This window comes from Ochotona curzoniae, unplaced genomic scaffold (assembly GCF_017591425.1).
Source record: "Ochotona curzoniae isolate NIBS_2020 unplaced genomic scaffold, NIBS_Ocur_1.0 contig_21, whole genome shotgun sequence".
Lineage (NCBI taxonomy): Eukaryota > Metazoa > Chordata > Mammalia > Lagomorpha > Ochotonidae > Ochotona > Ochotona curzoniae.
Genome location: NW_024465322.1, coordinates 10,897,970 through 10,924,656, shown reverse-complemented (window position 1 = coordinate 10,924,656; position 26,687 = coordinate 10,897,970). Strand labels below are relative to the sequence as shown.

At 46.8% G+C, this 26,687-nt stretch overlaps 1 protein-coding gene across 2 annotated transcripts in view; it reads right to left on the bottom strand.

The window, feature by feature from the left end:
- Positions 1-26,687, bottom strand: part of CPE (carboxypeptidase E) — a 51,395-nt gene that overhangs the window by 3,951 nt on the left and 20,757 nt on the right. The window contains exons 2-7 of one of the 2 annotated variants that reach the window (XM_040971366.1): positions 12,476-12,672; positions 10,824-10,991; positions 6,223-6,344; positions 4,662-4,840; positions 3,056-3,195; positions 845-944 (exon numbers count right to left, since the gene is read on the bottom strand). In XM_040971366.1, coding sequence (XP_040827300.1) covers positions 845-944; positions 3,056-3,195; positions 4,662-4,840; positions 6,223-6,344; positions 10,824-10,991; positions 12,476-12,672 — 906 coding nt within the window. Of the gene's footprint in view, positions 1-844; positions 945-3,055; positions 3,196-4,661; positions 4,845-6,222; positions 6,345-10,823; positions 10,992-12,475; positions 12,673-26,687 lie in introns of both variants that reach the window. The other variant, XM_040971365.1, reaches the window with a different exon arrangement.

Below are 26,687 nucleotides of genomic sequence, written 5' to 3'. Positions count from 1 at the left end.
GCATCCCAGCAGCCCCACTTCCAATCCAGCTCCCTGCTTGTGGCCTGGGAAAGCAGTCAAGGATGGTCCAAAGCCTTGGGACCTTGCACCCGCATGGGAGACCCAAAAGAGGCTCCTGACTCCTGGCTTCAGATTGACAGGCTCTGACCCTTGCGGTCACTTGGGGAGTCAATCATCGGATGGAAGATCTTTCTCTCTGACTCTCCTTCTCTCTGTATATCTGACTTTGCAATAAAAATAATCTTTAAAAAAAAATGTTGTTGCAAAGGTACCCACAAATGACCATTAATCCAAATGGAAGTTGATGGGAGTTTAATAACAGGTAGGAAAAAGTGTCAACAACAACAGACTATTTTCCCCCAACTGGTAAACTAGAAATGTGGCTTTAAATCAAGTCAAACTTCAGTCCTCCAACACTGGGTTTCACCTCCAATAACTCCACATCTGTGATATGGATTAAACAAGGCAATGAATGAGAATCCCCCGACACTGCACACTGGCAGTTACCTTCTTCCCTCCCCTTACTGTGCACTTTCCAGCTTGTGGGTGTTTCTTAACAAACTAGGAAGATGCTAGCATTCTGACTCCAGCTAGCTCTTCTTCTCTTGCCGGAGCAGCCAGAAGGAATCTGTCCTCGGTGGCTGCCAAAGTGGCTCTGGGGAGAGACAGTGAGGACTTGGAGGTGCAGCAGCCACCCACAGTCTCACTGTGCCGGACCCACTCCTGCTGACAGAACCTGCCTAGGTCAAAGCTGGGAACCAGGAGGATTTCATCGCTGTGCTTGGAACAGCGTGTAATTATGACAATAAGACGTCTGCTTCTGTACGAGAGGCAGGGCACTCACCGGACGTGACATCATGGTCTATTCCTTCCACGGAGATGGTTGCATTGGCAATGGGGTTGCCTTGAAGGTCTCGGACAAATCCCTTAACTCCTCGGTGGATCTATCAAAATCAAGAACAAACAAAACATTCCTGTGAAGTGCCCTTTCAAATGTTTCATATCAATCAGCTCCTTATTTTCTAACAAAATACTGCAGGTTCCCAAGGCTCAAGAATTAAATACAATCGGAAGGCCACGGCGTGCTTGGGGTACCCTGTTCTCCACTTTTTCTCAAACAGACAAACGAGCGCTAACCTCCTGCCAATCCACATCTCCTGAGTCACGGGAAGAATCTGAAGCACTTTCTGGGTTTACAGTAAATAAAGTCCTTCATGTTTGTAATGTCCTAGTTTTAGCATATTTCACTCCCTTCCTCCTTTACACACTTGTAACATTGGGTCACTGTCCCTTAAAAATAGTGCAGCACTTTCGATTGATTCTGGGAGAAATAAAAGAAGTACAATGTGATCGCATTAAACACATTAACAATATAGTGGCTGGAAACGATACGAAAGATCAATGGACTTCAAAACTAAACAGTGTACTCATTTCAAAAGAAAATGGAAGACTTGCTGTTGAGAGTAATCTTGAATTAGGCTCCAGTCAGCAATTAGTTATTGCAATAAAAATTACCAAAACAGCTTTTTTGGGGGGGCGGGAAGAGAAGGTAATACCCTTAAATGTTTTAAAGTACTGGAGTATCAGATGGTCATTAAACCAAATCCTCGCATCATTTCTCATTCAACCTGGCCCTAGAAAGACCATTCCTGAGAGGCCCCTGAGAATGTTCAGAATCTTGCTCTTCTCCCGAGCACTCCACTTGCTTTAATGAGCTCTTCAGCTCTCCATTCGCCACACATCCCCTCAAAGCTCTGCAAGAGATTTCTTCTCAACCGACTGTAGAATTATCTCCGCTAATCATGTTTCCCATGAGACGCCCAATAGTCCCTGAGTGGAGCAGAAGCCCAAGTGTTAAATTACTAATCACCACCATTGTCAAAACCACAGGATCAAAGCAGAACTTCCGGCCGTCTGCACTGACTTCTCGGCACCCTTTGATTCCCTACAGAAACGCACACACGATGGTGTGAGCTGTATATGCCCGTCCATTATAGACACCAGTCTGTTTCAACACATCTTGTACATAAACTCCATTTCAGGGTAGGACATGTGGATCCCAGGCAAAGAAATCTCTCTCCAAGTGGCTGTAACAGTGCTCTAGCACCTTACCCCCTTCCAGTGTATCTCCACATGAGTTGGCATAACGGAAGGACTGGAAGCTTGCCCACCAGCTGCCATAAACCTGCCCAAGCTGATGTCCTTTCCTAGGGACACAAATCTGCGTTTAGCTTTATCGCATTGTGTCTCCAGAGGAAGCTCACAGAGCTGGTGAATCTGCTTTCTAATCATCTAATCACCTTGTGGACATCAGCTACAGTCAATCTTACAGTGGAGCGTCAGGACATGTCCGTGAACTCCCACGACCCTCTTTAACCTTCACTTTAGTACTTACCAACTCCGCTCATCATCAGGACTCACCGTTCTGACCCCAGTGACACAAAGCTTTCCGGAGAGCGGTCACTTACTCCCTGGCCTCCCCCACAGAGTGCAAACAAAATAAAAACCATTGTATTTAGGAGATACTATTGGATGTGTGAGGAGAGAATGCAACAAAAATCTCCATCTTTCTTCTGCTCCCAAAATGTGTTTTTCAGTTAATCTTGATGTTTGAAAATCCATCTCAACACAACCTTCCTCAAAGAAGACCTTCTAGAGAGTTCCTAACAAGGTTGGCTTTTCTGCATGACCTTGAGAATGAACTGTTCCTTACACTGTGTGCCCTGCATGCCTCATTCACCCTGCCCTTGCTTGGCCTGCTGGGATGTCTCACACTGAATGTGTTCAAGAAAGAGGAATGTTGCCGGGCTTGCCCCTGCTTGGAATAATACAAATGGAAGCAGGATTCTGTCTTCTCCACAACTCCCCAAAGTAGCTTCTCTCAGACAACAGTCATGAGCCACAACAGCTACAACAAAGGGAAGCCCAAGTGACCCAAGGCCGACCCCTGTGTTTCATGTTCTGACTCTGGCCGCCCCGGACTGGCCACATCTGATGAGAGAGATACCGCCCTTCAGAACCAGATGCTCCTGGCGCTTGCCTTGCCTGTGCTTACCTGCTCAATGTAACTAATGAGGGAGTCCTTGTTATCCTGCCAGTAGCTCTTGAGAGTCTCTTCCGGGGGGAACTTGTCACAGCTGAGTTCCACGGTGATCTCAAAACAGTTGCTGCTGAGGTAGTTGAAGTCTTGCATGCCTGCCAAAGCATCCGATGGAAAATCAAACACTACACCCGCGGTGATCAGAACTCTACACAGTCCACTCTGATGCAGTGAGAGCACCAAGTGGTGGGAGCTTCCAATCCCTACCGCAAAGGCTTGGAAAACAAGCAGGGAGACAGTTACACCCTGAAAACACCAACTCACTGGCATTCCTGGACACAAATCTAGCTTAACGTGTTGCCAATGCAGCCATCACCCACATTCTCCATTTCTGAAATGGGCTTTAAGAAAGACAGTAAGAAGGACTGGACAGAGGTTCCTCAGAGGTCATGGAGAGATGGGTACTTGGCCCAGGGATAAAGACAATATTTAGGATGCTCACAGCCCCTACTGGCGTGCCTGGGTTTGAGAATGGGCTCCATTTCTGATCCCAGCTTCTTGCTAATGTATACCCTGGGGGTTAGCAGGTAACACCTCAAACACATGCTACCCTCGTGGGAGACTGGGCCTGAGCTCACAGCCGCTGGCTTGGGCCTGACTCAGCGCCAGCCACTGCTGGATTTGGGGAAATGAAACAGTACACAGAATATTCTCTCTCTCTCTCTGTCACACACATCAGAAAGAAACATTAGGAAGCTAATTCTCTTAGAGAAAAGTCAACCAAATTAAGCATAGTAAACATGTCTCCGTTACCATTTGGTGCCAGAGCCTCCCTCTGTTCCCAGCTCGGTTTATTTTAGATAATGAAAAGGAAAAAAATGCCAGTATCTTGGACCATCCTCCACTACATTTCACTTTTTCTTCTTAGTGGAGAAGTATGAGTATTTCAAAATTGTATGGAAAGATGGAATTAAAAGGTAAGTTTATTTTAGTGCAAAAAAAAAATCTACAAAGATGCTATTTTATTCTCTAAGACCCTAATTTGACAGGCAGGATTGTTAACAATATGTAATTTATATTATTCCAATGCATGTCTTTAGTTTGTTTTCAATTCACATCTAAATTTTACAAATCAGAGCCAGTATTGCGGCACAGTGAATAAGCTGCAGCCTTTGACGCCGGCATTCCAAACAGACACCAGATCAAGCCCTGGGTGCGCCACTTCCAATCCAGCTCCCTGTTTAACGCTCCTGGGAGAGCACTGGAGGATGGCTCAAGTGCTTGGGCCTCTGCATCCACGTGGCAGACCCAGAAGAAGCTCCTTCCTGGCTTCAGCCTGACCAAGCCCTGCCTGTTGGGGCCATCTGGGGAGTGAACCAGTGAATGGACGATCTCTCTCCCACGACCCCTCCCTGTACTTCTGCCTTTGAAAAAAAAACAAATCCCTGAAAACAAAACTATGTCTTTGAATCATTGACATATAACATTAACTTGAACATAAAAATTGTATATTCAACCCACTTCTTACTCTATGGAGAGGAGGAAAGGTTTCTAAATGTAAATCCTTCGCAACAGTAACTGAATAACTCTGACCTAAACAAAGCACAAAACAGAAACTCACCACCAGGTACACTATACCAGGCACCACCATTGGTCGTTCCTTCCACAAAGCTGCTGTCGTCATCATTCTTGCGACACGGTGGCCGGTTGGGGTCAGACATGACGGGGTTAAAAGAAGAGTAGGCCCGCGCCAGGCTTTGGAAAATGGCATCGTCTGGACAGGAGCTGTACTCGTGAGCACTTCCTAGAAAACAAACCTCAAGAGTCGAGAACTCAGCACAGACCAAAGCGCCCTGCTTGTTTTCCAGAGTATTCCATGTTGAGCTTTCACTGATGCATATTTTTCCAGCTACATGCTATCCAATATTCTACTGAAAATTTGTTAAAAGCCATGTGCATTCAAGAAATAAATACCAATTTTATGCCTTGTGTTTATATTCACCTACTATAAAACAGCAGGAGACGTCAAAAAGTTCCTGAAAATTGTGTCATGTGAAAACTATGCATAGATTTCCAGATTTCTTTTCACTAAAACAGACTTATCTTTCCAGTGCATTTTTCCATGAAGTTGTTGGAGTTCCCCTTCCATTCCAGGCCTACAGCTTCCCGGCTACTGACAAACCACAAAATTTCTAAGTTTATGTAACAAATTTATTTCACCAGCCTTTCCTGGTGAAATAATCGCAATGTCTCCAACATCTAAAAGTACCACCCTGTGTTCAGCTAGCAAATTTACAGGCCCCAAGACTGGACACAAAGCAAAACACTTCCTGGTACTAGAAAAAAAGGAAGCTGAAGCTAGCCAATTCAACCTTACCTTGCCTGAAGTTCAACTAAAACTGAGAAAGCCAAACACCACCTGGCCTTCCTGGCACTGCTGGAAAGAGTTTTCACAATTCGAGAGCAAGAGGGACACAAGGAGGTCACAGGAGCTCTGCTCAGGCTCCAAGAACCCACCACCATCTTTAAGTCAGAGCCACGTCACTCGCACAGCTGCTTCATTTTAGCAGCGTCCCAGCAGCAACCCAAGCCTATGACTTCTGCTTTCTTCTTCTGTCTTGCAAAGTGGTCACTGTCATGTTTCTGGGGTTGGGCACTGAGCCTAGCAGTTAAAACATTCATTGGGATGTCTGAGTCCAGCTCGGCTCTGACTCCCTACTCCAGCTTCCTACTGATGAAGACCCTTGGGAGATCGGGGGCTCCGGCCCACCCCCATGGAAGACCTGCCCTGCACACCTGGCTCCTGACCCTGCCCAGCCACCCACCCAACTTCTGCAAGCACGCAGAGACTGAGTCAGTGAAACAGACGTGCTGCCCGCCACCACCAACCTCCTCCATCCCTTCTCTGCTCATTACCCCTTCCCCTGCCCCCAAGTACTTTTTAAAATATACACTTGATAATATATATGTTTCTCCTCATCTAAACCTAAAACAAAAATGCTGTATTCTTTTATTACCAGATATGTGAGTGCCAAAGGAAACTCTCGGAGCGTTTTCCTGTTGGACACGCATGTTTCTACAGTCCAAATCACTTAAGGACCCGTTCCTTAAAGGAAAGTCACAGAAATCCTCCTCGTGTGCACACTGCAAGCCATGAGCTCGTCAGAGAGCAGGAAGAGCACCTACCACTCCTGGTCTCATCATAGGGGTAGTTGGCCACAAGGTCGCCTCCATGGAGATTGGCAGAGAGCACAAAAGGGGTGTCCATGATCCAGTGGATGACCGCCTTGGTCTCGGGAGCAAGCTGCAGGAGACATCGGAGAGGAGAGGGTTAAGACTCGGACAGTCACTGGTGTGACCTCATATCAGAAAAGACTCAGGAAGGTCAAGGAAAATGCAAAGCTGGAAATGGCCTCTACTTGAACCACTTTGTGGTTGCTTCCATTGGAGGAAAGCTTCCTGCGAGCAGCACCTCTTATATCTGTCTTAGATGTATATTAATTTTTTTTAATTCCTAAAACATTTCGATTTCTTCACAGGTTTTGTGGATGGTGATCTTTTGTCTCCTTGCAAATTGAAAAGCAACATGCCAATCACTGAGAAATTTCAGGACAGAGAAGAAAGAAAGCACAAAGAAGAAAATTACAATTACAGCTTTACTCCCTGAAGGACTTTTGGAGACACCTTATATTTCCGTGGTCCACAGAGCAGACATTCGAATACCCCAAAAATCAACCCCCAGTAGAGCTTCAAAGCAACTCAGGTCTGTCCTTGGAACAGCGTTTGAAGGACCCAGTGCCCAGGCATCTGAAGGACAGACCCAGTGCCCAGGCGTCTGAAGGACAGACCCAGTGCCCGGGCAGCCGAAGGACAGAGCCAGTGCCCGGTAGCCAGAGGACAGACCCAGTGCCCAGGCAGCCGAAGGACAGACCCAGTGCCCAGGCGTCTGAAGGACACATCCAGTGCCCAGGCATCTGAAGGACACATCCAGTGCCCAGGCGTCTGAAGGACAGACCCAGTGCCCAGGCGTCTGAAGGACACATCCAGTGCCCAGACAGCCAAAGGACAGACCCAGTGCCCAGGCATCTGAAGGACACATCCAGTGCCCAGGCGTCTGAAGGACACATCCAGTGCCCAGGCGTCTGAAGGACAGACCCAGTGCCCAGGCGTCTGAAGGACACATCCAGTGCCCAGACAGCCAAAGGACAGACCCAGTGCCCAGGCATCTGAAGGACACATCCAGTGCCCAGGCATCTGAAGGACAGACCCAGTGCCCAGGCATCTGAAGGACAGAGCCAGTGCCCAGGCAGCCGAAGGACAGACCCAGTGCCCAGGCAACCAAAGGACAGAGCCAGTGCCCAGGCACCTGTATTCAAGCCTCAGCTCGAACCCCTGCTAACGTGCACCCTGCGGGGTTCAAGGACTTAGTTCCCTGACTAAGTGGGAGATCCAGACTGACTTGGCCAGATTCCAGCACTGGGCTAGCCCAGCCCCAGCTGTTGAGGCCATTGGAGGGTTGAACCAGAGAATGAAAGATCTCAGACTGTGTTTGCCTCTGCCTCACAATAAAATGAATTCGCTAATTAATTTCACACTTCCACTTAAAGACTGTTAATGTAGTTCAAATATTAAGCTCAATCATTAGATGGTCCTGGCTTCCAAAATAAACTAGAACTACAGGAGAAATATTCAAAATCCTTATAAAAACGCTTATCATGAAAACTGTGCATGAATTTTAAAAACATGTCTTTTAATTCTACCTTTCCATGAACCTTAAACATTTTTTGCTCACTTATTTAAGAAAGAAAGATCTCCCATCCTCTGGTTCACTGTCCAAATGCCTGCACCAAGTGAGGTTTGGACTGGACAAACACCGGGGCCTGGCGTTCTGAAACAGCAAGCCAGGTCTTACACAGGGGGCAGGCACCCAGCCCCTGAGCCATCGCTGCTACATTTGGGCATGTCAGCAAAAGGCTGAGTCAGCTGTCCAGTTCAGGTGCTTCCACAGCGGGAGGCACTGGCGCCTACTGCTAGCACAAACATCTGCTCCCCAAGTCTTCCACGAACTTTTTTCAAAAGTTTATCCTATGCAGTTTTCTCCACAACTGTAGCCATTAAACATAAGTGCGAACTTAATGAAATATGAGATGCATTTTAATCCATGCAGACTTCAAGCAATCCAGCCCAAAATACAAGAACAGATAAGGAAATGACCCAGCAGAATAAAAGCAAGGGGAAGTTCTACTCTGAGAGGCTTGTAGGAGCTTGGAGGGCATTGGTCTGGAGGCAAGCTGGAGATGTGAGTGAATGAGTGAGAGTGTGTGTTATCGCAGCCCCCAGGAGGTGTGTGTGAGTGTGTCACTGCAGACCCCAGGAGGGGTGTGTGTGTGTGTGTGTGTGTGTGTGTGTGTGTGTGTCACTGCAGACCCCAGGAGGGGTGTTCAAAAATATCTGCTATAAAGATTATGTGAGTATCGTACTGGCAAAAGTGGGGCAGGAGAAGGTAGCGCCGGCTGGAAATCATGGCCTTTGCACAAAGTCGCCAAGGAAACATCTGGTCAACTGGAGTTCATTTCGCAACTCTCCTCTGATGGGTGCCAGGAATGGCTTTCCTTTTTCAGAGACCTAAGATAGGCTGGTTAAACAAGGACACGGATGAGGACAGCCCAGGGGTTAGCATGAGGACTCGGCTCCCGCAGCAGGACTTCACCCAGTCAACTAAGTCCTCACAGGGCCACACTCCTCACCTCTCACCCCACCCCACTGCCTTTCCAGCTCTTCCTCTCCCTGCAAAGGATTTTTTGATTTTTGCACTGAATCTGTGACATGGAGGAAGAGAAGTTTGGGTCACTCACTGCCCAGGTTCTGTTAGATCCTAGCCCTATGCCAGGCCAGTGCCAGGCCAGCTTCCACCTGTTGGCTCAACCCACCATTCTGGAAGGAATTCCAAACACAGGCAGGAGAGTTTTTAAAATGTTAAGTCAGTAACCTTGGGCTCCCTCTCCTCTGGACCTACCCAGTGTCCCAACCCAGCTATTCATTTTTTTAATTATTATTTTAATATTTATTTACTTTTAAAAGAAAGAGAGGGACAGAAGGAGAAATATTCTATCTGCTGGTTTACTCTCCAAATGGCTGCAAAGGCTAGAGTTGGGCCAGGCGGAAGCCAAAAACTCAATCTGGGACATCCAGGTGGGTGCAAGGGCCCATGCACTTATGTCATCTTCAGCTGCTTTCCCGATGCACTGGCAAGGAGCTGCAATCAGGAGTGGAACTGCTAGTGCGAGAGCAGTACCCACACAGAATGCCTGCGTAACAGGCAATGGTTTAACCCACTGCACCGAAACACTGGCTCTAGCTGCTTTCAGTGTCCACGCTTTCTAGAAACCGTGATTCATCTGTGGGACTGGGGTACATTTACTCATTGCAGCCCCTTAGCCCATAGGGGTCAGACTCAACCCTGGGCTGTAGTTGCTACAGACAGGGAGGCACGTGTAGGCTCAATGGGAACACAGCCACTTGAACAACCAATACTGCCCTGCAAGCACATGGGCAGAACACCAAGAAAGACTTCACAGGATGTAAATTCAAGAAGAGAAATGGGCAACATCCGAATCCTCCCCCTGCAGCTCCAGCACCCCACATGGGCACCAGTTCATGTCCTGGGTGCTCCACTTCCCATCTTGCTCCCTGCTTACAGCCTGGGAAGACAGCAGAGTGTGGCTGCACTGAGCGTCAGAGCTGGATTAAGGAGTGAGCCAGCTGGCAGCTTCCAGGGGCCAAGGGAAACTGTGAATAACCCTGGAGATCTAACAGAATGGAGAAATGTACTTTCTGAGCTCCCACTCTGGAGCAGGTTGAGAAGTTGCTGAGACCCCAGAGCAAGAACTGGCTGCAATGACAGAAAGGGACCTGGGAGAAGCCCTGAGCAGTGCTCCCCCAACCCTGCTCCCAGATGGGGCTGCAATGACACAAAAGGGACCTTCTGCCCTGCTTCCATAAGGGATTCGATTTCTACTCCACACCACTGAAAACAATTCTGGCTTGAAGGCACCAAATGCTGAGCCAGTAAGTGTCCAGCTAACCCCGAAGCACTTTAGCTAATGGAGCACTGAGCAACTTCATTCAGAGGAGAGGCGTTACAGCTCCTGACCTCAAGCGCCGACGCACTTAGTCGGTCTCTGTACCAATCAGTCCTTGAGACACAGCCACTGTCTCCAGATCTCAGATGAAGATATCGAAATGTAGAGAGGTAAAAGAGAGTTTCCAAGTTGGAGAACGTTCTAGAAAAGCGTTCAACTGTGTCAAGTGCCACAGAGAAGCCTTGGTGAGGGTGAGATGCCTACCCTGGGCGCCTGCCCTGTACTCAGCCCAGCTCCTCCTCAGGCCCAATTCTAGAGGGCAGGACTCACCGCCCTGAGCCAGACCTTGACCTTGACTTCCACAGCCTAGCAAATGACCCCAGGGAGGGACAGGGCAGATGACTGCTGCACACCTGTGACCCTTAAGAGACCCCATGGAGGGGCAGGGTGGGCGGCCGCTGAGCACCCGTGTCCTTCATGGGACCCCAGGGTGGGGCAGTGGGGTGGCCACTGAGCACCCGTGTCCTAGGTGCTGAGGAAGTTGGGAGGACCCCAGGGCAGGGCAGGGTGGGTGGCCACTGAGCACCCATGTCCTTCATGGGACCCCAGGGCAGGGCAGTGGGGTGGCCACTGAGCACCCGTGTCCTAGGTGCTGAGGAAGGTGAGAGGACACTGCCCAGGGAGGCCAACACCTCACTGACCTTTGCGTTCTGATCCACGATCTTCTTCAGATTTCTCAGCAGGTGGTTGTTGGGACCCCCTTCTTTCTCGTTGACATAAGCGATCCTATCCAGGTCCGGGAAGTTCCGGTTCAGGTCTATCCCCTGGGCATTGCTTCGACCCACGAACCAGTCCTTCAGCTCGCCAGGCTGCAAAAGAAGAGGAAACAATAGACAAAGATGGCCAGTTACTCAGCATTGTGTAAACACCTATCCGAGATGTTTATTAGTGCCTTTTAAATAAATTACTAGGATTAAATATTTACTTGATATCCTCCCATAATGTAACTTACACTACTTTACTTACAGGAGAATGAAGGTATCAAAGTAAGGCATTCGTTTTGGATACTTTGTAAACATTTTCCATGAATCCTGCTTTAAGTGCTAATGAATATTTAAATGATGTATGTCAAAACATTTCAGCATCTTTTCCTTAATAATAACATAATTCTATATTTAGGTTTAAGTAAAATATTCATTACCTCTAAACCAGAGCAAACCATTTTCAATATTTAAACAAATAATCAGCTGAATAAAATTAAAAGCTTAGAACAAATGTGTCGTGAATAATTCATTCTTTAATAGGCCACCTCCCTCCTAAAGTCTTCATGAAGTCAGAGAAGCCCCAGAAGTAAGTGCCAGTGTTTCATGGTTTGAGAAATTCCTGCTCCACTGAAATGCTTCATTTCACTTTGGTCCAAAACAGAAGTCTCATGAATTTGCAAGGTACTCTGTTTAATTTTATAATATGAATTTTGTTCTGCGATGGCAGTACATCAAAGACTCGGTATGGACTGAAGCCACGTAGTCCTAGATGGCTTAGCCTATGAGGGACAAAGATCTATAAGCCGCCAAACAGCAATTACAAGCTCTCCCTAATCTGTCTTGTAGTCTGCATTGTCACATTAAAACATCATATAACTTTGTTTTCTTTGTTGCTAGAATTTTCTTCCTATATACTTGGAAGGTATATCAGCATTATACTTCCTTATTGAAATTCTACCGTGACTAGATATCAAACTATTGAGTCACTGGTTCGCCTTAACTCCAGCTATCCATGCAAAATACTGACTTTGAAAAATGAAAACTGGATTGTGTTCTAATAAAACAAGGAAACAGTTTCTAACTGAAGAAAACTGTGCTACAATGGCCTCCAAGAACACACCTTAGGCCGTCTCTTAAAATGCCATTAACTCCCAGCCTTTACAACAGCTTAAATGTGTTAGTTCTCTGCTCTTTAAAACATTCTCATCATACACTGTGCTAACACCTTGGCCCACGCCTGTTCCTCCGTCGGCTCAGTAGAGGGCGTTCTGACACCGACTCATCCAGAGCCGGGGCATTCCCTGCTATAAAGAGCAGTGTTTCTCATGCTTGCACATTTGTCAAAGCCAACATACCTAGTCATGCATGGGGATGAGTGAATATGAATCCTGTCACAGCACAAACAAGCCACTGCTACAGAGCTCCTTACTGAGGAAGCCGTCAGAGCCCTTGCCTGGGCGAACTCTTCTCTTACCAGCCAGTTGGACTCTAACCCTTCTGCTCTCCAAGTCCCTTGCGGAAGCACTGAGCTGCAGGACCACAGCACCCCTTGCACACGCACGCTGACCACAGCCCCTGCCCGCACCCACCTGGGACGCCGCCTTCTCGAACCCGTCGGGGTTCAGGGAGGGCATGATGTGGATGCGGGTGTTGTGGATCAGGTTGACGATGGTCTCATTCCCCTTCTGGTACTCATTGCACAGGTACTGGGCCAGGAAGATGAGCAGCTCCCTCCCAACGGCCTCATTGCCATGCATGTTTCCAATGTATTTAAATTCAGGCTCACCTGCAAGGATCAAAACGAGGAAATCTGAAGACACATCTAAGATGCCAACGAGAAAGCAAGGCACACAGTTGCGAGCAGATCACGTCCCTGCCGCCTGACTGCACGGAGCTGAGAGGGAGGCTAAGGAACCTGCTACAAACATCCTTCCGCCCTATCCCTCTCTCCTCGGCTTCCCACCTGTTAGGAACTAAATTGTACCACCGAAATGCATAGGATAAAGGCCCGATGCCCAACACAAGTATCTAATGGAGACAGGATATTTACACAGGGAATTTAGGGTAAACAGGTCATGATCCAACATGAGGGGACACAATAAGAAACACGAGACCCTCTGTGTGCGTCTCTCTGTCTCTCTGTATGTCTCTGTGTCTCTCTCATCCCCCGCTGTCCCTATCACAGGCAAGGCCATGGGAGGACAGAGAGAGGAAGAGGCTTCCTCAGACTCCATGGAAACGCTCTGTTGGCACCTTGATGTTCTAGTCTCCAAGACCATGGGAGTTCCTGGCCATTGCTGGAGCTGCCTATCCGTGGGATTTTGTAATGCCATTCTCATCCCAGTACGCCCTCCCTCCCAACAGCCAATCAGGAGCTGCTTCCACGCCTCCTGTTGCCACATGTCCTAGTTTAGTGCCCACCAAACACTGACAGTGTGTCCCTCTGGCTCCTGTGTGTTGATGGTCAGGCTGAAGGTCAGACTGGCCAAGAGACTGGCTCACACAGCATAGCGCCTGAACTCAGGCCTCCAGTCCTGCTCTTCCGGTGTGGGTAAAAAGCTTGCCGTGCCCTTGCCCTTTTTCCTAAACCATAGTGCCTAATAGCAATCGGCTTCATCTTTACTAGACGGCTTAGCTCAAGTCCCTCCAGTGCTTCATGGTCCGTGTTACCCACTTCATGTAGAAAAGTGACAGGACTGGCACCACGGCTCAATTGGCTAATCCCTTGCCTGAAGGAGCCAGGATCCATGTAGGCGCCAGTTCATATCCCAGTTGCTCCACTTGCCTTGCAGCTCTCTGTTTGTCTGCCTGTGGCCTGGGAAACAGTAGAGGATGGCCCAAAGCCTTGGGACCCTGCACCCACGAGGGAGACCTGGAGGAGGGTCCTGGTTCCTGGCTTCAGATTGGCTCAGCTCTGGTCCTTGTGACCATTTGAGGAGTGAACCAGCAGATGGAACATCTTTGTTTCTGTCTCTCCTACTCTCTGTCAATTTGCTTTTGCAATAAAGATAAATAAAGCTAAAAAACAATAATAAAGGTAACAATAGATTCTCCCTGGAAAGGCTACTTGACCTGAGTGAGGCTGTGAATGTCAGTGCCGGGTTGCTGTCACTCCTTTGATGTTACCATCAGTCCACATTTCATTTTGTCATGGTGGGATGGTGTAAGCCACATAAGCTAATTTTCTGCTTACAACAAGTCACTGAGAGGTGGAAGGCAAGTGTCTTATTCTCATGATGGTTCGATCTCTGCCCACGGAGCACACGCTGTGCTGAAGGGCTCCGGATTCAAACTCAAATTCCAGTTGCCCTGTCTGCTGCTTTGCCCCAGAAGCAACACGATGGCCGAGTACAGAGCAAAATGCTCCAAGTGCAAGGTTGTCCTTCTGTTCCTTTTAGCCTCATGCATCCCACAGGCCCAGTTTCTGCAGCCAGAGGATTCTCCTGCCTGGAACCTCCTGCTCCTGGTTAGAACACTTTCCCTCCAGGAAACACAGCATTTGAATACTTTTGTAGGAGCTTGCTGAGTGTCTGGTTTCATGGACAAGCAGCCCATGTCCTGCCGCTGACCTCTCAGATCCAGCGTGAGCTAATCTTAATCTCTGGATCAGGCAGGGGCAGGAGTGGTGCTATTTATACCCCTTGTATTTGCATATGGAGGACCAACTCGCCCCAAAGACGTGAGCAGAAATGAGAAGATCTGAGAGGTGACATTTCCTCTGTTTGTCATCTCAACAGATGAGGTGTGAGTCCCCTGCCCTTCCAGCTTCCTTCCTCAGCACCTTCGTGTGACTGAGGCCCCACAGAGCCGGCAACCAGCCGGGAGGGTGGGAGGGTGCAGCTGCTGCTTCCCCCTGCCCGGGGACACGCCCAGGGACCTTCCCCACCCCACTCCAGCTTCCTGCCCCTACACAGCTTTGACACTTCAAGCCACTTGAAAGAGCTTGGTCCACAGCCAGTGAGAGGAGGCGAAATTTCCTATTATTTTTCTAGGTGTAGTGTCTTGAAATCATTTAAAGCAGAAATTCCACATGGCCACATTTGAACCCTAGACACTTTGGTGTGCATCTGACTTTGAATGCTTTGGTTTCAATGACTTCAAATTCATTCTTGCTCAGGTCTGCCCCAGGCCACTCCGCTGCCTGTGGCTGCTTTCTGCAGAGTCAGAAAAATGTCAATATAGTTCCTCATCTGCAACCCCACAGGAAATTCCTGCTGAAACCAACATCTCCCAACATGTCTGTTACATCTGTGGGACCACAGCAGTCATCCCTTTTAGTTCACTCATGGGTCATCTATATCCTGTACAAGACCCTGGAGCACAGGGAGGGGCCGCGAATGATGACTGAATACAGGCGTACGGCAATGAAGACGTGAACAAGTCTGTCTGTCACAGCCCGACCGGGGCAGCAGCAGCAGAAGTCACAGGAGAGCATGCCCTGAAGACGCCGGGCAGCCCGGGTCACGGATAACCTTCCTGGAGCAGTACAGGCAGCCTGGGCAGCGGAAGGTGTCAGCAACCCCATGTGGAGCCACTGGAGACCACCACAGCTGGTGGCTCCGTGGCACACCCCCAGTACAGGCACAGAGCCATTCCTGCTTGGGGAAAGGGGTGGAGGGCGGCAGAAGCGTTGCTGTGAACAGCTCCTTTCCCACGAAGAAGATTAATCCCCATGGTCACAGCAAAGCCTCTCCCGGCAAGCAGCTCTCCAAGGCTATTTTTGCTGTAGACTCTAAACAATGAACTCCCAGGAGACTTTCCCTCCAGAATCCTTAATCAGCCTGGACACAGGAAGAGAACAGAGGGCTCTGGATTCTGAGGGCCCTCTTTCTGTCCCATTTGAAATATTAAAAAGGGAGTGAGAGCCTTTCATCATCACCGTGCTCCTTTGTGCAGCAGGCTGGCAGACGGTGACGTACGCCTTCCTGTTTACGATGCTTCTAGAAGGATCAATCCCAGGTTTCCCAGAGCGAAGCTGCCAGGTGCGTCATTGCTGGTGGACGCACTGGATAACGCACGCAGCCCAGAACTCACTCACCTCTCCCCTGGCAACAGAAGCACCACTCCCAGGACACAGACGGCGCCTGTTTGCCTGTGCATCTAGTCCACTGTTTAACTCCCGTTTGCTTTTACGTGGTAATCCTGAGTTCCTGGTTGCCAATTGTGGAGTCATCCTGTTTGCACAGGGTGCATTGCCAGGCTCAGGAGGTGTCATGTCCCCGAATCAATTTTCCCACAATTTCATGTCAAGATCTTCCAGTTACATCCCATGGCAGGGTAACCAATCACCTGACAAACGCAATCCGGTCTGGCTGGGCCAGATTCTATTTTTTTAAAGTGTAGCTCAGAATCAGTAATGGTTGTATCTGCATTTTCATCAGAACAAAATAGGAATAATTTCCAAGTGTTTAAAGTATATTCACAGTTGTAATGAGGCCAGAAATGACAACAGAAAACTAAGTAGGAGCAGAAAATGATTTCAAATTCAGATTAATTCTTAATTTGCACAAATGTTAAATTACTATGATCTGAAATATTCATTCATAAAAAAGAAATAACTTAAAGCAATTTCCATTCTCTATTCTCAGCAAAACAATGAGACTGTCTGCTGCGCCCACTCCAGAAATATCTGCCTGGCCCTGAGGGGACTCCCGTCACCTCCACATGGGATTCCGTGTCCTGGACAAGACAGCAGCTCCAGGTTGACAAATGCTGGGCTGAGGGAAAGACCGTGGCTTCCTGCCGCACTGTTGTCCACCATGAAGGCTGCTGCTCTGGTCTCCTTTACAAGGTGAAGTCTGTGTGCACTCACCAGGGTCCTAACAGGAGAATGCGCCTCTTCTGTAGGACCAAATGTCTTGGATGAACGATATATCTGCAAGGTTGAGACTAGTGTGGGCCTCAAAGGGAATGGCATTGACCTTGCTTCAAATTCAGCTGTATCTGCAGCAAGCCACACTGGTTCACACCAGGATATCAGAGTGTGCACGGAGGGCATCTCTGTCTCTGAAAAGGAGCAGCTCAGCAGGGTGCCGAATGCGACCTGAGCACTGCATGGCTACAGAAATAAGCCCAGAGTAGGAGCGTAAATCCAACTGCCGGGGGTCTTAATGAGCCAGTCAAAGATACCTATCTCTAAAAAACAGAAATGTCTGTCGCCACAAAAACAAACCACTTCTGGGGCCAGCGTTTGGTGTAGTGGGTCACGCCTCTGCCTACGACATCAGCATCCAGTATGGGCACAGGATTCTGTCTGCTCCACTGTCTGAACCAGCTCCATGCTAACAGCCTGGGGAAAGCACAGAAGATAGCCATGTGCCTGACCCTGCCACCTACTGGGGAGACCTGAAGAAGCTCTTGGCTCCTGACTTCAGCCTGGCCCAGAACTGGCCACTGTGGCAATTTGGGAAGTGAACCTGCAGATGAAAGATCTGTCTCTCTCTCTTGCTCACTCTCTCTCTCCTTCTTATCCTTTCTCTCCCCCCCCTTTTTTCTCTTTTCTTCGCTCTCTGTAACTGAGATTCAAATAGTTGAGTAAATCTTAAAAATACAGTACTCACATTTTAGTACCCCCAAGCCCACATCCTTGTGGATCATACCTAAAGCTGAAGGCCAGCCATACCTTAGAGACATCAGAGAGCTTCTAACACAAGTACATGGGAACAAATAACCCACAGAGAGGCAAAGAGAAAGTCTAACATTGTCCATCTTTCCAATGAAAGGGAAGATGCATTACTCCCTTGTAGGACCCGACAGTCTGTCTCCTTAGGTTCCATTTTCTCCTCTTAGAAATGGCAGGAAGGCTCACCATCAGATGGGCAACTGAGCAGATAGCTTTGAAATAGCAGAATCCATCACTGAATGACCTGCGTGTGGCAAGAAAAAGCAGAGGGAAAACGCACAAAAGGCTCATGAAAGTAGATGTGTGTTGTGAAATTCTATGCAAGAAGTACAGCATCATCATTTAGAAAAGGGTAAGTAGGCTAAGGGTATTTACGGGAAGAACTTAATTTTAGTAACAAAATTCTCCCATCGTGCTTTCTGAAAACAGAAAGGAGTCTCACACGGAAATGGATCCGTTCTCCCTCCGACATCAAGCTTTTGTCAAAACCTGTCCAGTTACACATTTGGAAGGTACATGTTTAACTCGCTGATTCAAAATTTTTTTGAAGATTGAATCTATTTATTTTGAAAGTTGGAGTTAAGGAGAGAAAGTGAGAGACAGAGTAAACCATCTTCATGCACCAGTTCATCCCCAGATGGTCCTAACAGTCGGGACTGAGGCAGGCTGGAGCCGGGAGCTTCTTCTGGGGGCCCTGAGTGCAGCGCAGGCCATGAGCAGAGAGCTGGGTGGGAAGCTGCGCCACCAGGATGCTGACCATAGCCCACATGAGATGCAGTGTCAGACAGTGGAGGCTTCACACACCGCCCCACAACCATATTATACAATTATACAACATTATTATACAATTCTTAAACCTGTTGGCACTTGCAAATTACGTGATCCTGCCACATGTAATAAGCCGGAGAACTTAAAAAAAAACTAATGAAAAATGAAATATAAGTTATCTTTAGGAAAAAAAATTGAAATTTATGCAGAATTTTTCATAAGACCATTTTAAATGAACTTTTGAAGGTCCCCTCGCATGCGTGGATGTCAGTGTTTGGGGCATCAAAAATCCCTTTCCATTCTGTTTTTCATCAACTTTTTCAGGTTCCTTGCACAAAGCAGAATGTTGAATAGCAACAGTATCCTGGATAAAACCCCATTTCCCAATGATGTCATAACAAGCATATGCGTGAAGGTCCTGAGCAGCAGAAGTCGACTATCCAAATAAGCTTATCGCTGAATCAATCTGACTTACACACTTCCAAACACAAGCAAGCACAAGCAGCCCTGGACAGATGGGCTTTTGAATCGACAGTCTTCACTCCTCGGTGGTAAACCTGGGCTTAGGACATTAGTGCAACTAATTGTTTCCATTTGCTTGGCCTTCTAATCAACCACAGCTTGGAAACCATCCCCACAGAAACCAACTCTGCAAGCTTCTAGAGCTTGTCAAGGTCGGGTTTTAGTCTGCCCTAGCAGCCTAAACTGCTGAGCATATTGCTAAATGGACCGCTAAAATACATGGGTCCAATAAACAATGGGAGAGGCCAGATATGGTTATAACAAATAGATCCTTTTCTTCAGAAGAAATGAGAGGAAATTTAGAGAAGGGGCATGACCAGGAGTGGGGGGAGCGGGTGAAGGAGTAACCAAGAAAAGACCAAAACCTAAAAAATCTGCTGCGAAAGAATACCTCATAGAAGTTTCCATGTTGCCGACCACTATACTGAGCCCTAGATAATTAAAGACAGGGTTATTTTTGGTGACAACAAAGATTAAAATCACCATCCTTTCTGCCTCCCATTAATTCCCCATTGGCAGAAGAGCCCTGGGGGAGGGAGGGCTTTCTGATTACAAGCTTCACAGCATGAGAAGCATGTTGAAAGCCTGGACAGGTTACACAGAGAGCAAAATCAGAAAACACACACACACATCCACACTGTCTGTGGCAGGAGAAACTAAAGACCCCAAGAATGACTACATAGGCAGGTGCTTTGCATTGAGTTAATGAGCTAATCTGGTGGGTGCTTTAGGCCATCTCATAATTCCATAAATTCTCCCAACACCTTCAACAGTAAGAATCTAGAAGACTCTCCTCGCTCCTTAAATTTTTTTTTCCACTATTCATTTCCATTGTATTTCAAAGGAAGAGAGAGTGTGGGAGAAAAAGAGAGACTGCTCCCATCCTCTGGCTCACTTCTTAAATGACTCCAACAGCCAGGGCTTGGCCAGGAAAAGCCAAGGGTCCAGAACTCCACGTAGGGTCCCGACAAGACAACAGGAACCCAAACACTTGCTGCCTGCTGGCCACACATTAGCAAGAAGCTGCAACCAGGCAGAGGAGCTGGGACCCAAACCAGTCATTCTGATACGGGCAGCTGGTCATCTGAACATCGCCGCTTGCCTCTATCGATGTGAGCTACTCCTCTTCTAATCACACTGCCTCCCCAGTCTCCATTTTGTCAGATGGAGAAATTTCAAGCAGCAACTATAAACATATATTGTCTCCTTAGCAACAGCATCCTACTTTTATTACTAGTCTTTCTGAATTCTCATGCATCAGAAGCTCGGCACCACCTCTTGTCACAGAGATTAAAGTTTGAAAGTGTAGGAAATCTTTAAAGCTATATGAGTCACATTTGAAACACTGTTCCAACAGACTTCTGTCACAACATATTGTTTCTTTTATGTGGATAAATTAACAGTTGAGAGCACAGATGGCTGTTCCATGAATAATTTATTTCTAACAATTTAACTAGGAAATGAATTTCTGTTGGTTTAAGTCAAAATGATAAACAACCCAGCTAAATCAACCCTTGTCCCCTCCTCTTCTACATTCCTCATTCATCTCATATGACCTTTCTATTACCTTACAAAATTTTAAAGTTGACTCAATCCAAGGTCACCTTTTAGTAACTACCAAGCAATTACTTTTTACGGTTTTTTGGGCTTTGTTGTTTACTTGTTGGTTGGTTTTGGCTGTTGGTGTTTTGCTGTTGTTCTATTGCTGTTGTTAACATTGGATGGGTTGGTGGTTTGGCTGCTTTTTTCAAATAGGAAGCCAGACCATTTACCCAAAAGCAACTCCAATGAAGTGAAATGACGTGTTTCTCATTGTTCCCTTTCCTTATAAGTCAGAATTACAAGAGGCAGATGTCTGAAGGCTTAAGCCTCTTCGTGCCAGCAAAACCCAGCACCTCTGATAGCAACACTTAGACTCTGAAGCCACAAGGATGCCTCCACCAGGAGCGCTTCGCAGCATCCTCTGTGCCACACGGCTGAATTGGAACGGCCAGCAACTGCACTGAAATGGCTACAGACGCTGCCAGCCCCAAGTCCCAAGAGATGCAAAATCAATTTCCTGTATTTCTCTAGCCCAATACTGCCCGACACCCTCCCAGTCTTTTACACACCAGACTCCCTGAAGTCAGGACAGACGCTGGCCATATCACAATATTCCTCTTTTAAAAACCATTTCCACTAGAGTGCTTTTTAAGAAAGCATGTAAAAAACCGAATCAAAAATACACTTTCATGTGAAAAAAAAGTTGAAATCCACAGTTTTCACATTAATATCCATTTCTGTGAGCTCTTTCAAGACTTCTTACATAGATGGATTTCAAAATTTTTGACCCAGAATAAGTACTTTCACGTTCTATTTTCGATTTTTTGAAACACCTTTGTATTTTAGCCATTTTGTAACACTCGCTGTGTTTTAACTGACCTATTCCTCTTCCTCACCAGTCTATAGACTCCACGGGAACAGGGGACAACCGCATTGTTCATTATTAGAATCGTGCTAGTCTGTGTGCAGTGACGATGACACAGAAGACGCTCGGTGAAATCCTACTGCAAGGATTCGGCAACACCATGCCTCAAATGAAGGCAAGGTGGAGAGCTGCTTCCTGTTTCTCAGCAGCTTCTGGGAAACTCCATACAAACCTACTGCTTTTCCTAGGCTTATACATGCTGGGGGCGGGCAGGATGGGTGCTTGTCAGAGCAATTAAGCTGCCACTTCAGGACTCCCTCATCCTGCTTCAGAGTACCTAGCTTCAAGTCCAGTTCCACTCCCCATTCCAGCTTCCAGTTTACAGCTTACATTTATTCTGAGGCAGTAGTGAGAGCTGAAGTACTTAGGTCCCTATCACCCCCAGGGGATATCTGGGTTAATTCCTAGCCTCTAGTCAGGGCTTTGTCCTGCCTAACCCCCCACCGACTGCTGCAGGCACTTAGGGTGGAACCAACCAATAGGACCCTCTTTCTTTCTCTTTGCTCCACACCCTGCTAGGTAACACCTACCACTCACTGAGTCTTTCCCTGAGGCACACTCCACCTTCAAGCAGCAGCAAACACTTGCTCTGTCGCATCCCCACCATGCCCAAAAATGCTTCTCTCCCCAGATGCCCTGTTTCCACTCTTTACCCAAAAACTCTCACTCAAATGCCAGCTCCTCCAGAAAATCTTTCCAGAATTTTCTCCACATCCTACTCTTTGCTCTCACATAGACCAGGTGTCTTTCCTCCCACAATACCTTGTGAATTCCTGTTCCTACGTCCTTTTTTAGGTAGAGTGACCTCATGAGCTAGAGCTTTGCCTTCCCATTTCAACTTTTTGTCTTCATGGTCTGAATGTTTAGCAAGACCTAAAGGGTTTTCATTTCCTTTTTTTTCCCCCTACTCCCAGGTCCTTCAAAAATAATAAATTTGGATGAGATAAGGCGCTAGAAGCCAGCAGAATAGAGCTGCTTCATACAGGAGCCAGGCTTCACTAAGGATGCCTGAAATCAGTAGGCCAATGGTGTCTGCAACAGGCATCCGTAGCTTTGGCTGGACTGGAATTAATAACCCCTGTTGAGTAATAGCATGCTGATTTCCTCATTCTGGGTCTATACAACCTAGGCCTACCTGACCAACGTGCACCATCTTCCGGATCATAACTGTTTCAGATACAAGTGCATGTGGCACGCCACACCAGTAAAGCCAGACCAAGAATGCTCACGAGAACCAATCCTTCCAAGAGGAGTGTGTGTGAGAAAGGCATTGGTGACACAGAGAGCACAAGCCCTCAAGGACTGAGGGGTTTTACCTGCTCTGACTTACACTCTGGTGCAGCCACACCTTCAGCCAGTTTTGTCCTGGAGTTTACCACTCCTGTAGCCATTAGGATCCAACTCTTCTTCACTAGAGCTGGAATGCCCATGATTTACTACAGGCATTTGAGTACAATGATAATCACATGAGCTCCTAACCTTCATACCTAGTCCAACTCTGAAATTCAGAATGTAGTCGACAGGAGCCAGCATTGGGAAGCTTGGACACAGACATCCCAAATCAAAGTGCTGGTTTGGGTTCTGGCCCTGAGTTCCAGTCCAGCTCCCTGCTAATGTGCCTGGGCAAGCAGTAGAAAATGGTCCACATAGTTGCACCCTGCCTCCCATATGGCTATTCCTGGTTCCTGGTTGGAGCCTGGCCCAGCCCTGGCTGGTGTTGTGGCATTAGAGAAATAAACCAGCAGATGGAAGATTCATTTTCAATCTCTCTCATCTTCTCTCTCTCTCCTCTCTCTCTCTCACTCATTCTTGTCTTTCAAATAAATGTATTTTTCCTTAGGAAAAAAGTAGTACAGAATAATGACTAGTGAAATTTATAATTTTTATGTAAGTTAAAATAAAGTATACTCTTAATTCCTGAATTTCTCTAGAGTATTACTTTACATGGAGGAAAAAAACAAAGGCCATTCCATAAATTATTAAAATTGCTCTTACATTGGCTCTCTCTAAAACAGGCTAAATAGGAAACTGGCTGGCCTCTGCGAAATTCTGGCCCAACATGACGTAATGCTATTCTCTACACGTGTTATGATAAGAAACAGACGAAATGTCTGCGACGTTTCAAGCAGAAGAAAAGCATCCCACACCCTCTCACCCCAGGGTCACGCACAGAAGACCACACGGACACCATACCCCCAAAGCCGTTCATGCAGAAGAAAGTAGCTGAATTGGTTTTACTCAGAATTCAAGTTGGTAATGCTTAGGCTGCTAACAAAATGCAGAGAAATAAACAGAGTAAGTCAGTCAGGCACATCTGGCCTACAAACACACATAGATTAAGGAGAGTAAAGTAAAAATAAATGTAATATATCTACATAATGCTCTTCACGGTGTTTTAATAGGCTATGGTCTTGTCAGCCATCACTGTCTCTCCACAAACCTCTGACTGCGCAGACCTGGAATGGATGGTGTCCCTTGAGAAATGAGCAAACTAAAACTAAATGGCATGACTTGTTCCAGATCCTTTCTTGGTGAGGTGCAACACCAGAGTCCAGATTCTGATCCTCCTGTCCCTAAGGGAGATGCTCTTGCTATACCAAGTAGGCTGAAAACATCAAGTGATGCCACATTTTGCCTCTGCATGAAGCATCCAGTTTACTTACGAGATACAAATACTAATCATTACATGTTGCACTAGCTCATCAGGGTTACAAAACCCAAGAACATTGGAAACTTGGGACTCAGAAAACATCAAATCTTACTTCACTTTGGGAAAAAGAATGTCGTGTAAAAGTACACAGCTGTTTTCCTCAGGGGACAGAAACCAGGTGAATGCATTAATAATTCTTACTGATAATTAGGGGAGAAAAACATTAAATAAGAAAACATATATCTCTTGAGTTTTGGTAGTGAGGAAAAATGAACAGAGAAATCAGAAAAGAACCAGCCAAGATATAGATGAGAACCCAGAGACCAAGTGAACCACCTTCTAAAGCAGGAACAACCAGTAGGGTCCACTGGAACCCAATTACTGCTGAAGTGGGGACCCCGATCTTGGCAAAGACAGTGACAGTAGAGAAGCTGTAATATTCAATTCCAGCAGGAGGATGGAGGAGAGATGACAGAGCAGCCTGTGGAATCCAACAGAACGTATGAGCAAACTGAATCCTTCAGGGCCAGCCAGTCCTGTCTGAAGAGATTAAGTTTAGCAGCTCTCCTTAACGAACAGTAAGGTCAAAGGTGTCATTGGGTTTCATTCAAGACAGGAAGGAAACAATGACACAAGTCAATGCTTCACATGTTTCAGAAAGATGATAACAAATTAAATAAGGAGCAGTACACATAAATCAGGCATAAAACCTGAAGGTTCCTGTCTGGTGTGCCTGCCAATTGAAACACCCAGAGAATTGTTAGAGCTGTAAGCAGAAAGGAATTTATTTGGGTTGGCCATTTCAGGAACATGGTAGTCTCATGACCCCAAACCAGGCATCCCAAACAACCAGGAGTTACTGGTTTTCTAGGCCTTGCTTCTAAACACACATTTACAAAATTTTGAGAAAGTTCTGGAAAAGGGTTGTGCATATGCGAAAGGGGCAGGCACCCAAGTCCGCTAGAGGAGAGGCTAGTTATACGCATTGCACCTTTGGTTGGGGGCGTAGGGGTGGAAAACCAGCTTGTTAACTCAGGATGGTAACTTTCTGGGTCAGAAAGGTGAGCATGGGGACTTGCTGCTGGTGAGAGACAGAGGTCCTAATCCAGCTTCAGCTGCGTCATGTCAAGGGGAGCTCCCCACAGATGTGTCTTCTAGCCACCTGGGATTTGTGACCATTTGCAAAGATATCTGGTTGATTTTAATAAGGATAAACACAGGGCCAGGTTGTAGAGGAGTGTTGCAGGTAGTATGATATGTGGCATACAAAATGTTAACGTCTACAACCACGTTCTGTTTCCTTTCTATATACCTTTTGTGGAACCACAGAACTCAAAAGCTACAAGAGGTTACAGATCTTATATCCCGGCTAAGACTCACATGGAGTTGTTATTAAAAAAAAAATTGTATTTCATATTCTAAACCTTTGTTAGTACATGAAACAGTGTTTATACTAATTTTCCAATATTTAAGTAACCTATAGCATGCTCAATTAATAAATTAATTTCACATCTGCTCTTATAAACCCCATTTCAACCTTTCATTCTTTCATCTGTGTTTGTACATTCTCATCCAAGAAATGCTTTCGTCTGCAGCCTGGAAAACAGCAGTATTTCAGCTCTCAGAAAAGCCACCCTGTGGCACGACATTGCAGTGTGATGCACCAAGTCTCCATCCGTGATGCTGGCATTCCATATGGGCACCAGCTCAAGTCAAGTCCTGCTTGGCCTTTCTGATTTAGCTCCCTGTTAACGCGTGGGAAAGCAGTGGAAGACAGTCCACGTGTTTGGGCCCCTGCACCCACATGGAAGACCCTGAAGAATCTCCTGGGTCCTGGCTTTGGCCAGACTCAGCCCTGGCTGTTACAGCCACTTGAAGAGTGAACCTTCCACAGCCCCGCATTCAACACATCTATAATTCACCTTGTTTTGCCAACTTACAACTGTTCCTTTAATACTTTCACATTATAGACAAAATTGTAGTTTAAATTTATCTATTTAGCAAATATTTGCTAAATGCCCTCTGGACGAGGCACTAGATTCAACATTGAAAAGTCAGAGTCAGAAACTCAGATGTGACCATAAATGCTGATCACCTCATAAGGCATCCGATGTTATATTTAGAAAACCACAAAACTATCTGTCTGGCGTGGTAGCCTAGTGGCTAAACCCTCACCTTGCATCTGCCAGGATCCCTTACAGGCACAGGTTCGTGTCCCAGTTGCTCCACTTCCCATCCAGTGGTGGAGGATGATCCAAAGCCTTGGGACCCTGCTCCTGTGTGGGAGACCCGGCTGTGGATCAGCTCAGCTCCAGCCGTTGCGGTCTCTTGGCAAGTGAACTGCCAGAAGGAAGATCTTCCTCTACGTTTGTACTCCTTTCTGTATGTCTACTTTTTCAATAAAAAATAATTCTAAATATTTTTTCAAAAAAATTTTGAAACTGTTCTATCATAACTCATTTTATCATAGTTTTATCAAAGATTTTTTAATTGCAAAATCAGATATACAGAGAGGAGGAGAGACAGAGAGGAAGATCTTCTGTCTACTGATTCACTCCCCAGGTGACCACAATGGCCAGAGGTGAACCAATCTGAAGCCAGAAGCCAGGAGCTTTCTCCAGGTCTCCCACACACGTGCAGGGTCCCTAGGCTTTGGACTGTCCTCAACTGCTTTCCCAGGCTACAAGTAGGGAGCTGGATGGGAAGCAGGACTGCCAGGATTAGAACCAGCACCCATATGGGATCCTGGCGCATGAAAGGCAAGGACTTTAG